The 15,938-nt window shown below is 35.3% G+C and overlaps 1 protein-coding gene across 1 annotated transcript in view; it reads right to left on the bottom strand.

The window, feature by feature from the left end:
* Window positions 1-15,938, bottom strand: part of LOC129217730 (lactadherin-like) — an 81,151-nt gene that overhangs the window by 48,523 nt on the left and 16,690 nt on the right. Inside the window, exons 2-3 of the mRNA XM_054852066.1 lie at window positions 2,755-2,948; window positions 2,258-2,380 (exon numbers count right to left, since the gene is read on the bottom strand). Coding sequence (XP_054708041.1) covers window positions 2,258-2,380; window positions 2,755-2,948 — 317 coding nt within the window. The remainder of the gene's footprint in view (window positions 1-2,257; window positions 2,381-2,754; window positions 2,949-15,938) is intronic.

Below are 15,938 nucleotides of genomic sequence, written 5' to 3'. Positions count from 1 at the left end.
AACCCGGACCTTCCTGTCGCAGCCAGACTTCTCTGACGACTAGTCATGGCAGGCGGTAGGGGATCTAGGTCGTCCGAATGAATAAAAGTACGGATTAAACAAAATATTCCATAAATTGGATCAAAGTACATAAACAAACTACTGCATACAGTAAAATTGTATTTTGAATTCGAGAGAACGGCCTACTACTAGTAAATTAAGGTGAAATATTTATATATTTTTTACACTGTAGCAACACAAATGAGAGTTAAAAATTGTAGACACCTTCGTTATCTGCATTTCACAGTAAAAAAATAAATAATATATATATATATATTTTTTTTATAGAGACGTACCGAGTAGCACTTTGGCCGAGTAGCCGAGCACCGAGTACTCGGCCTTTTATTACTCGGCCGAGTACCGAGTTACCGAGTACTCGGCCTTTCACTACTCGGCCGAGTTCCAAGTACCAATTATGTTTTAAGAAGAACCACCGACACACATGTGATGAATTTTGAACTTATTGGAATAGTAGTATAAACCTCCTTGTCCATATAATAGTTTTTAAAACTAAATTCCTGCTGAAATTTACTTACGCATTATATATATATACAATTTTGTTTGTGTCAAAAATTTTACAAAAAAATAATTTTTTAAATTAAAAATAAATAAATAAAAGGTATGATTAATCAAGTTGGAATTAAAACAAATTACAGTAAAATCCCTCTAATGCGGACACTAACAGGACAAAAATTTTTTTCTGCAATATAGAGGTGTCCGCAGGACAGGGGTTTAATAATGTTATTTGCATTGGAACTGGGGAATTAAAAATTGTCCGCATAAGAGGGGTGTCCGCCTTTGAGGGGTGTCCGTTAGGAGGGGTTTCACTGTATACCAATCAATTATAGTTCTAATCTGCCAAACATAAATAATTTTTAAAAGCAGATAAAACAAATGTGCAGGAACACTCCAGAAACGTGTTTCTGCCCCCCCCCCCGTTACAAAAAACGTCTTTTTCAGTGCATAACATGTGAGCTAAAGAATGTAAAGACATTCAACAAAAAAAATACGACTTTTGTTGGATGCCTTTAAATCTACGAGCCCCCATTTTGTGCATTGAAAAAGGAATTCCTTGTAATGCCAAAACACGTGCAGAGTTCCTACACTGTACTTTTAAGGTTGTTTTATTTTTTAAGCAAAGGTATTTTTACATTTTTTACAACTAATTTTTGTTTGTAGCAAAAATCCATTTTTAATATAAAAATTCCATATTTTTTATACTTACATTTTTTGCGTAATTTTTAATAAATAAGTTTTATTAACTTTGGGGACATTAAAATAAAGATTTATTCCATTGAAGCATTACAAACTTCATTATTCTCAAAATTTAAATTTGACTTATAAATTTTAATTGTAAATGATTGCAAAATATAATGCTTGCTCTTTTTTTTTATAAATTTTAGTATCTGTCTTGGACAATATTCAATTTTTTGCAACTACTCGGTATTGGCCGAGTATCTGATCAGAATTTGGCCGAGTACCGAGTACTCGGCAAATTGGCCGAGTAAGCCGAGTACCGAGTAGTTGCCGAGTACTCGGTACGTCTCTAATTTTATATATATTGAGGTTTAGCGCTACGTACGGTATAATAAAACACAACTTAACCAAAGCACAAATATTGCAAAAAATTGCAGACACTTAAGTCGAGGTTTCAAGCATCGCCAATTCAGTGGCGCATACAAGGGGAGGGTCATGGGGGTTATGACCCCCCCCCCCCCCATAATAAATCGTCGAAAATGGTATCCGTTCACATTGTGTTCAAACATCTTGTGCATAAAATGTAAACGATTACTGATTATTTTCAATTCCTTGATTATTTTTAAAAGTAAATACTTGAACTGCTACTTAGTTTCATTGCTAATGATATTAATTTTCAACGTTTAATCCCCAATTAGATGGTCGACTCGATGCTTTTCATTGACCCCCTAGCAGTTTCAGAAATTTTTCGTACCTAAAACAGTAGGTTCGTTCATGGGGGGGGGGGAGGTCATTCTTTCGCATGACCCCCCCCCCCCCACAAATGAATTTCTGTATCCCTCCTGCCCCAATTCACTGCAGAAAATGTGAGTTTTTGGATACAAAGTCATCTGACTCATTGAGTAAGGAGTTCCTTTAAACAACGAAACACGTGTCTGCAACTCCGTTCAATATTTGCGCTTTGATTGCGTAGTTAACTGACAAAAAAACGAATGATGTAATGGTAAAGGGAGAGTCGTACCTTTCTATTGTTGTAGACGTCTGTACAGTACTTCCAGTGGTAGGCGTCAAGGCTGTAGGACAACAAGTACGCGGTCACCCATTGGTGTCCGTCTCCGCGTCCCTGACTCATCATGCCTGTCACCTGGGGAATAAGTTATCATCATCTGATGAAGGATTTTTTATCGTATGCATTCTTTACCATAAAAATTTGATCATCATCATCTGATCAATTATCTTCTATTCACCATTGGCGACTAAAAAATTATCTTTTATTTAAATCTGGCGACTAAAAATTATCTTCTATTCGCCACTGGCGACTAAAAAATTATTTTCTATTCGCCACTGGCGACTAAAAAATTATCTTCTATTCGCCACTGGCGATTAAAAAATTATCTTCTATTCACCACTGGCGACTAAAAAATTATCTTCTATTCGCCACTGGCGACTACAAAATTATCTTTTATTCGCCACTGGCGACTAAAAAAATTCTGACAACTACCACTGTGAGTGTCTTACCGTGGCGGCGACTCCCAGGTCGACCTGTATCCATTCCATGGCTGCCCTGCGGCCCGCGCACCACGCGCGGCCCGGTGGTTGGTAGATGCGGGCATAGCGCATGTGACAGCCTGGATCCCTGTGCTCCGAAGAACTGACGCTGATTTGCCAGTCTTGCACGGTTCCAGTCATGAGGCCCAGGGGGCTGCTGCAACCTGCGGAGTAGTCGGTTACGTGTCATAACTTTTCTTTCAACATTACAGTGCTGGTAAAAAAAAAAAAAAAATGCATCACCCTCGCATTTTCACAACAATGGGATTATGTGAGAAGTTTTGGTCGACCGATGAACGATGAATGTATGTGAAATTGTGCAAAACTTATGAAATAAACATTAAACAGCAGGAATTCGATAATAGGGAAGTTTTCGATTTTTCAATTTTATTTTTATATGATAGAGTAACATGTATGAACATCATAGGCGAAAATATTTTTGAGATACGATAAGTAGTTTTTTTTTAATTAATTTTTAAAGTTCAAGCGCTTGTGACGTCAAATGGCATAGGAAGTGACGTCATGAGCTTTTCCGCCGCGGGAGAAACCGAAGGACGTGCATTCGACTTCGAAGACGAAACGCAAAAGGCTTATCTCCTCGCATTTAACTCCTCGCGTTTCTGGAACATTAAACCTCTCATCCTCTCGGAAATATTCGAATATCATCATTGATGTTACTTGAGGAAGATTATTTAGATTGTGCTTTAACGAATCCGGCCTCCACAGTGTGTTGAAAAGGATTACTGAATTTCTAAAAAATAAAAATATCACCGCGCTCCAAATGTCCGTAGCGAAAACAAGGGATCTTCGGCGGAAGGCTGCCCATGAGTGCCCCGTGACGTAAGATCGTGACGTTTCAGAAGAGCGCACTTTTGCGCGTGGATTTTTAAAAATTCATTAAAAATCAATCACGGTGTTTTAAAATTCGGCGATGGTGAATTTTTTAGTTTTGAGCGTCAATTAACAATATCCAATAGCCAAAATATGAAGATTTAATAGGTTGCAACTTCCCTATTGTTTGCATAGATCGGGGTTGTTTCCGGGCCGAGGCAAACTGCTGACCCCATGCTCATTTTTCCATTTCTGAACCTGCGTGTGAGTTTAGAGAAAAAAAAATTACTTAACCCCATGTCAATTTACGTCTAATGGCAGGATAAAGGTTCTTAAATTGTTACTTGCCAGTTTTGCCCTATGGCACGGAGCAGAATCATCCTGGAAAATGACGTTTGGAACTGAAGTGATCCCGGATAATATATATATATATATATATATATATATATATATATATATATATATATATATATACACTAGCATTCCCGTACCCGGTATTGTTCGGGTAATGGAATTAGCAGACGTTAACAGTGCTTGGTGCACCTAGTTTCGAAAATCCCCTATAATAATTACTTATTACCTATAACGCTTTCTAATTTGGGGAGGATCCCGGGGACCCTGGACTCCTTATATATATATATGCCCTTGTCCTTAACCGATCTTTTATTGTTATTAACGATCCTATTAAAGTATTGATTATCTTTGCAAACAGAGGTCATCCACATTTTATTGTTATACCTATGTTTAAGCTAGAACTTCTTTGTATACAACATTTTTAGGTTTTTTTCTGGTGCTAAAATTATTAAGCTGCTTGATGAACTGACTTTGGAGCAAGCTACATAACATTGGTCGTGTGAAAAAAAGTCTTCTCTTAAATCGATCCCTGCTACTTTTAATGTCTGTCCTTGTGACTTATTAATGGTTATTGCAAAGCAAACTTTAACAGGAAACTGCACTCTTCTAAATTCAAAAGGATAGTCCGCCTGTGATGATGTTCTTAAAAACTTCCGTTTCTAGTTTTGAAAAAATAAAAGCAAAAGCCAGAAACATTATGATTTGACTTGAGAAAAGCCTCGAAGAATCACGTGAGAAACAAAAACAATATCAAATATATAGTTCGCTATCGACCAAAAGTTGAGATGAAGTACTGAATAATGATTTGAATGGAGGAAAGCCTCTTAAAATAAGGGATTTAAATTTCAATGACAGGTTTTTAATTTCGCAGAAATTACGGGGTTTTAATTAATTTCTCCCGAACTAATTGAGATTTCGAAAAATCCTTTCTTAGTGGTTACTTTTGTAATCATGCGGACATGCCTGCCAAATTTCAAGTCTGAAGCTTCAGCGGTTTCGGCTGTGCGTTGATTTATATATATATGTATATATATATATATATATATATATATATATATATGTTATCTCAGGACATTGATTTTTATATATTAAGATATATACTAGCTGTACCCGACGCGCGTTGCTACGCCAACAAAAAAATACATCATTATACTGATTTTCATGACAATCGGTTGAACGGGGCAGAAGTGGCTACTCTGCAGTGCCACCTGGTGGCGAGTGGCTTCAATGAGCCTATTATGCACCTTCTCCGTGGAAAAATGCATATATAGAGCAATTTTCATAATAATCGGTCCAGGTATCCAGTGACTTACTCAAATTTTGTACTCACGCAGTTTGCAAGATCAATCCATCGCTAAAAATATCAAATAGAAAAAGTTTTAAATCCCCCCGTTGCATGAAAAGCCATAAAACAATAAAGAAAGAATTTATTTGTTCAAACTCAAGAAAAATGCTAACTTCTTATCAATGAGATCTTTCGCGCGAATTCATTTCAGCAGCCGATCATTTTATTCGTATTTATCCAATGGATTGTGACTGAAATTGGAATAAAAAAGGAACGGATTTTTTTCGAACTGGTCTAGAAACATTCCCAGTACCAAAAATAACAAACGGTGAAAGTGTCAGCCAAATCTGCCGGGTAGTTTTTGAGTTCATGGATGACATACAGACAAACATTCATTTATATATATATATATATATATATAAAGCAATTTCTCCTCCAAAATGCCAATACATACCTGAGCGTTTACTGTTCCTTGCACAAAGTGAAGCCCACCAGGGGCGGAATTTTTTGAAAGGGGGTCAAGTTTCAGTGGTCAGTCTGTTATACCGTTTAAAAAAATCAGTTAAAGGGGTGACCATCCCCCCCCCCCAAGGATGTGGGCATACCTCCTCATATGCTACGACAACCCACCCACCACTATATGAGATCAAAACCCTTTCAAATCACCCTCTCCCCCTAAATTTCTCACTGGTGTTACCTGTGCCACATGGATCATATTGCCCCACAGTTTCATTAAAATCATATTTCATTGGACAGGCACCAGGCAGGCTGGTCACGTTACTGTATAAAATAGTTGGATAGATTTACATAAACATTTTATAGAACACACAACGTGTGGTTTGAAATAGAATAGTGCTGAGGAAAACCATTAAGTTAATTTGAGGTTATTATTCTTTTGAAAATGAACAAAAACCTCATAACAGCAGTAGCCCAAAGTAAACGAACTCGGTCATATCCTGTGGATTATGACGTACTGGGAAGAAAAACCCTACAGAATGAAGCAAAAAAAGGTTAACATTGATTCCATATAATTATGTATTAGTGTTTCATATCGAAAACTTTGAAGTTTTAATCTATATATATAAAAATGAATGTTTGTCTGTATGTCATCCATGAACTCAAAAACTACCCGGCAGATTTGGCTGAAACTTTCACCGTTTGTAATTTTTGGTACTGGGAATGTTTCTAGACCAGTTCGAAAAAAATCCGTTCCTTTTTTATTCCAATTTCAGTCACAATCCATTGGATAAATACGAATAAAATGAATTCGCGTGAAAGATCTCATTGATAAGAAGTTAGCTGTTTTCTTGAGTTTGAACAAATAAATTTATTGCTTTATGGCTTTTCATGCAACGGGGGATTTAAAACTTTTTTATATTTTTAGCGATGGATTGATCTTGCAAACTGCGTGAGTACAAAATTTGAGTAAAGTCACGGCTTCACTTGATACGTGTTTCTATAAGACGCGATAAGACGAGTATCGAGTGAAGCCTTGGTATAGTAAGCTAATCGGGACTTTTAGACACGTGTCACATGAATTTTGAAACAAAAAAAAAAAAAAGAAAAATGCGAACGATATTTGCCATTTCGAGTCGAGAGTGAAGAATTTGTATAGATTGTGCGTATTTTTGATATTCAGTATTTACAATATTGTGCGTATTTTTGACATTCCGAACGCATTTGCTGTGCAGTTTTTTTTTTTTTTTTTTGGTAGCATCGTATACCATCGGCGACTTGGCGACATCTTATAAATCATTGTCATGAAAATCAGTATAATGATGTATTTTTTTGTTGGCGTAGCAACGCGCGTCGGGTACACCTAGTAATAATAATAAAATTATTGTCACTGGAGGGTCAGCTGGCCCTTGGACCTTCCGCTGAATCCGCCCTTAAAGCCCACCAACTCCTTCATCATAAATACATCCCCAAATCATCTGGGATACGGGATGCTTGACTGTGTGTGGAGTGCAGTCGGGATGCTATTCCTCTCCTTTGCGGGGCGGGTGATGCAATTTTTTTTTTGCCACCACTGTACTAAAAAACTTCGTTACAGTTATGTAATAAATCTCAAGAAATAAAAAAAATCAGCATCCAGCACACAACAACGAGCAATAGCATTGCTCGAGAAATTTTTCCCGAGCGAGGGGGGTTAGATAATCTGAAATGTTTCGAAATTAATGGCCAAAAAAACGCAATTTTAGACTGTTGCATGTATGTGTTTTTACTGTGCCTCATTTGACTTCTAGAAATTTTTCGGCACCGAAGTCTCAAAAACGCAATCGTAGGCTATCTTTGCACCAAAAACGTTGTGAAGTCAGTCTCTGCTGGAAATTTTCCGTAATTGATCTCCGACTTTAGGTTTTCTTTGATCATGTTAAGAGGAGTATCACCATCGTATACTTTTCCTTTTTAAATCAAAACAATGGAGTGGTTTCCTTTAGTCAAAAAATACTACTTTTAGTCATTGAAATTAATAGAATGAGCAAAAAAATAATAATAATAACATGGACACAGAAAATACTTTCATTTTCCCAACAGTTATTTTTTAAATAATTTTTTAAAATGTCCGATTTTTGAAACAAGGCGTGGTCTTGATGACGTCACAAATGATGTTCTTTGGCGCATCTTTCTACCGTGTTTCCACATTATCATAATCAAGCAGCAAATTAAACATTGCGCTCTACGCTTGCTATCAACGCTATCGTTGATATTGTGAGTAAAGATAAGAATTAAATATTTTACGTACGTGAACACGTGAGTAAAGATACGAATTAAATATTTTGCACTGTGAATGGCAACACTGAATGGCATTTCATCATTTGTGATGTCATACGACAAAAATGCAAACAATAAAAGCGCACCGATTTATGTGATTTAAAAAAAAAATATTAAACTTAAGCAAATGATTTAAAAAATGGTCAGATCCTATGAAAGAGAAAAAAAAAAAATACTTTTAAATTGTTGGAAACGACCCCATTGTTAAAAAAGTTTTATTTAATTTGAAATACGGCAACCCCTGCCGACTTGTGGCTATAAGTGTAAATCAGCTCTGTGTACTAGGTTGAATAAAAAATTAAAAAAAAAAAATTCTGGAAGTTCGGAATTTCATGTTGATAAAACGTTTGCCCCTTTTGCCTCACATATACAACAAAAATATTTATCCAAATTTAAAAAAAATATTTTTGCGTCCAGGAGGACAGGAGGTCTTTTTCAAAATTTTCTTCAAAAAATGGATTTTTTCGATTTATCTTTTAAAAAATAACATATGCATTTAAATAGAACATCAAGTTCAAAAATGATTAGTGAACATATTTTCAAATCAGCATTTGCAAATGACTAATAAAAAAATGTTTAAAATGAAAAATTCAACTCAAAATTGAAAAAAAATCCATATTTTGAGCAACAGGTTGGAGACTTAAATATTGAAAAGAGCAAAAGTTTCTATTTAACGCTAATTATCGACTTTACTGTATATATTTTTCAGCTTGATAATTCTTAAAACTTATCTTACATTTAAAATATATATATATAGAAAAAAATAAACTTTTCGATAAAAATTACACATTTCAGGCCTCCTGCTGAACACCTAAATATTTTTTGATTTGAATAAATAATTTTGTGGTACATGTGAGACTATAGGGGCAACGTTTTATAAACATAAAATTTCGAACTTCGATTTTTTTTTTCGATTGGGCCTAGTACATAATGCTGGTTTACACTTTCAGGCGCAAGTGGGGACGGGTTGCAACTGTTCAAATTATATGAAGCCTTTTTACTTCCTTTTACAAAAAAGGAAGTATTGTATTTGCGAAAAAGTTTTCACACAAAAATCGACCTTCATTTCCATTTTACTCACCCCCGAATGAATATTGAGTTTCTTTTTCGACTCGACCACGCGTGGATAAGTGCCTAACACGTGAAATAACCATTTTGACGTTTCCCGAGTTAATTACCACGAATTTTCTCGTGACGTCTGTATGTGCGTATGTATGTCGCATAACTCAAGAACGGTAAGTCCTAGAAAGTTGAAATTTGATACGTAGACTCGTAGTGGGGTCTAGTTGTGCACCTCTCTTTTTGGTTGCATTCTGATGCTCCAAAGGGGGTATTTTGCACCTTTTTGGGGGGAAATCATTGTTAATTTCGATGTAAATTCAAGTGGTGTTATAATTTGGCGGACACTTGGCGATATATCACCAGTCTTTTGGTCGCCAAGTTTTGTCACCGACTTGGCGACACATTTGGCGATTTTTTTTTTTTAAATCTGATTTCAATTCGGCCACAGTTGGTGATATTTAGAGAGTTAACTATTGAATCGGCCAATTGTTTTGACGTAAAAGGAAAAATATAAGAGGGTGTACGACTTGAAAAATCGACTTTCGTTATTTTTGGGACACTCTAGTGTACAGTAGTTTGTTTGTGCCAATGACTCCTATTGGCCTGTATTAAGGAAATTCTACTCACCAAATGAATTTTGTGTGCAAAAGACCTCCATCCATTTTTGACCAGGGGTGGGGGAGGGGGACATATTCAACATGACCTCAGAGAAAGTATGGCATTAGGGCCATTTCTCCCTTTTGAAACTCTGCCACCCTTTATTGTCACGTGGTAAGCAACGGTGAAAACAATATGCAATACAGGGGCAATTCATATTTCAAGAAAAATGTACAGCGATCTACATAAAGACAATTCAAATTTGGGGCTTTTTTAAAATTTTTATAAATGTATAAAAAGCAAAAACAAAAAAGTTTTTTTACGATATTTCTCAAATAAACGTAATTTTAGTCACAATTTGTATTTTAGTGAATATCAAAAATAATATTCAATTTTCTCGAAGATCTATTTTAATATTTAACTGATCCCCATTCCTTCAAAAAAAAAAAAATAGTTGAAACTTAGTAATTTAATTATAAAGGAGTTTTATGCGCTGTTAATTTCATTCAACTACTTAACTTATTGCATTCTCGCCAGTGTTGAAATGAGATTTCCAATTTGAAAGAAACCTTTTTTTTTTCTCCTTGAAACTGATAAACTATGGGCATGTTCTCTACATTTCTCTTTGTATTAAAAATACTTTGTCACTGTTTATTTTCTGGGTTGAAAGATTTGAATTTTCCCCTTACGCGTTAAGGATACTATTTTATTGCTCAAAGGAAAACAAAAAGGGAGTCCTAAAATAATAATAATGAAATAAAAGAGAAATATTTTTTTTTACTTGTATAAATGCCTTGTCAACAGAATTTGTTCAAAGTCAAAAGTCAATCCAACTTCTAGTTCGCGAATTATCTTATACATATAAAATCTGAGTATCTATCTATCTATCTATGTCCAAGCTTCTTCTCCCGAACGACAGTGAACTGACCATCAAACCAGATATCGATGGATTCGTAATCCTCCCGTCTTCATGTTTAGCTATTTAACATAATCCTCCGATAATAATTAGCGGAGATATCAATTAAAAACTACTAATTATGACTCTTAGATTTCAAAATCAAATCCCTATTTTTCGAAGGCTTTCCTCCATTTAAATTATTATTCAGTGCTTCATCTCAACTTTCCGCAACAATGCTTTTATTAAAATGTATGTGAGCGTGAAGAAAATCATTGAGATGAAAGATCTGTTGCCATTTTTTTTCTCGAATATGCTCAGGTAAAATTCTTGTTTTTGTTTTGAGGCTTTTCTTGTAATCAGGGGATTTAAAATGGTTACTTTATGGGGGTTTTCCGCAATCTGCCACAAAATTTCACTGACTTTTTTTTTTTTTTTTTTTGGTTCAAGCCTGAGTGTTGAACTCGCGTCACTTGAAATAACTTTTATTTTCGAGGTGGACCGTGCAAAGCCGGGCGACGCAGCTAGTTTATGCTTTAAATTCCTTAGTAGGTACCAATGCAGAATTTTTTTAACAGTTCAAAATTGAGCGAAAAACGGTTTCAATCGAAAACTGACACTCGGGGAGGAGCTGTGCCCTGGCCAAAGGCGCCCATGTAGGGGGCAAGAAGGGGGCTCGAGCCCCCCCCCCCCTTTGAAATTAGAACTTCCTTGCTTTTAGTACTTTTTTCTTCGCAAAAATGTAAAAACATTTCTCCTCCATCCAGAAATGAATAAATTATTAAAAATGTCAAATTTTAATGACTCTAATCTGTCCTGAAATCTGTTTCCACGGGGGAAATATTTGAGCCCCCCCCCCCCCTTGCAACTTTGCATATGGGCGCCCATGGCCCTGGCTAAGATCTTCCGAAGAAAAATCAATTTGCAAATCGGGCAGATCTGTCAAATTTTTAGCAAACGTTTGGGGAGGGGGGGGGGAGGCAGACCGACAGACGGACACTTTCCCCATTTCAAAACCTTACTTTAATATTCTTCATTTTTCAATACAGTGGCCGCCGCTTTAATCAGTTTTGATTCAATAAAGCGGCTTATTCAATAAACCAATGATTCAATTAACCGGCGTCCATCCGACGGTACTGTTTGATCGCGGATTGTATGTAATTTGGCAATCTGCCAAGTAAAGACGATTCCATCTGAATGAATCTGAAAGGGGAGAAGGGAAAATAACGATGGGATCTTTTGATGCACGCTTTTCATAATGTCACTAGTGCCTTATTCATTTATTGCATTCTCTAAAATAAAATAAGGGGAAACAATAATAGCTACCATGGAAACAACAAAAAGAAAATAAAATATTTTCATTTCGTTCGGGAACCTAAAAGCAAAATGGTGAGCTCAAAACTTAATTGTGAATAAATAAATCAATTAATTTTTGCCGTGAGAATAGAGATCGAATATGCTTCAGATTTAAAAAATGTTGCTGTGAGCAAATTTTCATTTTTACAAAACTAAGGCTAAATAATAGAGAAGCAAAAGTGCACATCTGTAGCAAATCAACTAACACCCCTATAAACTAATAGATACGTCCATTTCCGCCTATAAAACGGATATCAGCCTTTCCATGTAATCGATGGTCAGACAGTAATTTAATATGCAGCTTTGATGAATCAAATTGTCAAAAAATAAATAAATAAATAAATAAATAAATGAAATAAAATTCAGCTTTGTTGAAATATCCGCTTTATTGAATCAGAAAATGAAAAAAACTAGACACGTACCGAGTACTCGGTAACTACTCGATACTCGGCCAATTTGCCGAGTACTCGGTACTCGGCCAAATTTTGATCAGGTACTCGGCCAATACCGAGTAATTGTAAAAAGTTGAATATTGTTCAAAGCAGATTTTAGAATTAATAAAAAAGTGCAAACATATAATATACTGCAATCATTTATAATTCAAGTTTACAAGTAAAATTCAAAATTTGAGAATAATGAAATTTGTTATGCTTCAATGGAGTGAATATTATATTTTAATGCCCCAAAGTTGATGAAAATTATTTAGTAAAAATGGGGCAAAAAAGGCAAGTACAGAAAATATGAAATGTTTATATTATTAAATGGATTTTTGCCACAAACTAAATTATTTATAAGAAGCATAAAAATACTTCTTGAAAAATAAAACAACGTTAAAAGCACAAATGGGCAGGAACACTGCATACACGTGTTTTGGCATTACAAGGAATACTTTTTTCAATGCACAAAACTTGACCTTACGGATTTAAAGACATCCGACAAATATCTGATTTTTTTACATTCATTAGCTCACATTTTATGCACAGAAAAAGATGTTCCTTGTAAAGCAGAAACCCGTGTCTGCAGTGCTCTTGCACATTTGTGCTTTTAACGTTGTTTCATTTGCTTTTAAAAATTATTTAATTTTGCCGGACTAGAAGTATAGATTGATATGATTTGTTTTAATTCCAACTTGATTAATCCTACCTTTTAAGAATTTGTTTATTTTTACTTTAAAAAATCACTTATTTGTGAAATTATTGACTTAAAACAAAATTTTTTAAGTAATGCATAGTTAAATTTCAGCTGGAATTTTGTTTTAAAAACTATTATTTGGACATGGAGGTCTATACTACTATTTCAGTGAGTTCATAATTCGTCACGTGTGTGTCGGTGGTATTTCTTAAAACATAATTAGAACTCGGTACTCGGTACTCGGCTACTCGGCCAAAGTGCTACTCGGTACGACTCTAAAAAAAACAATTTATTATTAACTAGTGGTACCCGCACGGCTTTGCCTGTAATAGAAAAATCAAAAGGTCTTTTGGTTCGCCTGTATATTTACAAATAATGTATGGTGAATTTTCTCGCCAGTTGGCTTGTGCCCATGTTACGGTTAAACGTTATGATAACTTCGTAATTGACTCGTCCATCTTATGATATATTTTTTTTTTAAATTGGAATAGAAAAAGAACCACATCGAATTTTCAAAAAATCGCTTCGAGGTGCACACCCCCATGCTACATACTAACTTTGTGCCAAATTTCATGAAAATCGGCCGAACGGTTTAGGCGCTATGCGCGTCACAGACATCCTACAGACATCCAGAAATCCTCCGGACAGAGAGACTTTCATCTTTATTATTAGTAAAGATTAACTTTAACTGCTATTTTTTAAAACAAAATATGCAACTAAAATAGAAGGGGGGAGGCGAGGAAAGCACTTAGATACTAAAGTTTCCAGTACTTTAATTTCAAAAGTTTACACCATATTAAATATTATATATTGTTTGACATTAACTGAATTAAAATTAATCATTGTGATCAAAGTTAGAAAATCTTTTGCACTTTAAGAGAAAAAATAAAATATCTGACACTGTTTGAATTTCATTTTTCAATTTTTTGACGATACAATGGATCAGAAGTGGTTAACATAGCAGAAAATGGCTTGAAATACTTGGGTTTGTATTTGTTTTAGGTAAATGCAAGATCCTTCGTTAATGATATAACGTGTTGCCATGATTACCTATGGGGTTATTTCCTTCAGTCAAAAGTAGTACTTTTTGTCACTGAAACTGATAGAATACGCAAAAAAAAGAAAAATAAAATAAAATAAAAATCCAGAGAATTCTTTCATTTTCCCAACAGTTATTTTTTAATTAATTTTTTTAAATGTCCGATTTTGGAAACAAGGCGTGGTCTTGATGACGTCACAAATGATGGTCTTTGGCACATCTTTCTGTCGCGTTTACACGTTATGATAATCAAGAAGCGAATTAAAATTGCGCTCTACGCTTGCTATCGTTGCCAATACACGTGAGTAAAGATGCGAATTAAATAGTTTGCTCTGTGGATGGCAACACTGAGTGGCATTTCATCATTTGTGATGTCATCGGCAGAAGTATAAAAAATGAAATCATACCGATTTAAGTACTTTTTAAAAAATATTAAACTTAAACAAATTATTTAAAAAATGTTCAGATCCTATGTTTTTAAGCATGTTCTTTCAGAAAAAAAATACTTTTAAAATTTTTAAACGACCCCATTGTCAAATCATTCGCAGAAAGTAATTACACATTTATGCAGAATTTTAGATAAATGTAAAACAAATTAGCCGTTATGTAAAATATTAATTTTGTTTTGCTTTTGGGATGATTTTAAATTAATAATTATACTTAATGTAGATAAATTGATGACGTTAAATGGAAATACATTTACACTTTCTAAAATAGATTAATTTTTTTTTTGTTTTAAATTGGGCGTAAAATTCAAATATTAGTTTAAAAATTTTAAACAAATGTTCGGTGTTCGGCCAAATATGGTATTCGGTGCATCTCTATCAAGCATACAACAAAAAGCAAAAGCATACTGTATGCGGTGGGCGCCAGTTAATTGAATCAGTGGATTATTGAATTAACCGCTTTATGGAATCAAAACTGTTTAGAACAAACATGATTCATGTAAGCGGCGGCCACTGTACTTATTTAATTCTGTAGTTTATATTTCACTCGTTTTGCTTTTACGATACATACAGTCTTTTTGAGCAATCACGATTGCTTATTGTTCTCACTTGACTGTTTTGATGTCCTATCTTTTTATTTTCCCACCGCCACCCTCTGCAGCATCACCGTCGACCGGCTCCTCACGATGCTGCTCCTATAGCGAAAGCCGTCTCCAGGTTGCATCCAATCCATATCCTACACACACGCGCATACATACACAACTACGCACACACACGTACACATACACATACAAACCCATACACCTACACACACATACACCTACACACACGCATACATAGACACTTACACACACACGCACACATACACATACAAACCCATACACCTACACACACATACACCTACACACACGCATACATAGACACTTACACACACACGCACACATACACATACAAACCCATACACCTACACACACATACACCTACACACACGCATACATAGACACTTACACACACACGCACACATACACATACAAACCCATACACCTACACACACATACACCTACACACACGCATACATAGACACTTACACATACACACACATACATAAACACACACACATACACAAAAACACACACACACAAAAACATACACACACACAACTACCCACACATTCATGCCCGCACACAGACACAAACACATATGCCTACACACACATACCCCGCCCCCACGCACACACATTCATACACACAACTACCCACACATTCATGCCCGCACACAGACACAAACACACATGCCTACACACACATACACATACCCTCTACACACAAACACACATCCCCCCACAAACAAACACACACGCCTACATACACACACTCGTGATTG

Source organism: Uloborus diversus, chromosome 2, assembly GCF_026930045.1.
Source record: "Uloborus diversus isolate 005 chromosome 2, Udiv.v.3.1, whole genome shotgun sequence".
In the NCBI taxonomy this organism is placed as follows: domain Eukaryota; kingdom Metazoa; phylum Arthropoda; class Arachnida; order Araneae; family Uloboridae; genus Uloborus; species Uloborus diversus.
This window is presented reverse-complemented; position numbering and strand designations above follow the sequence as displayed.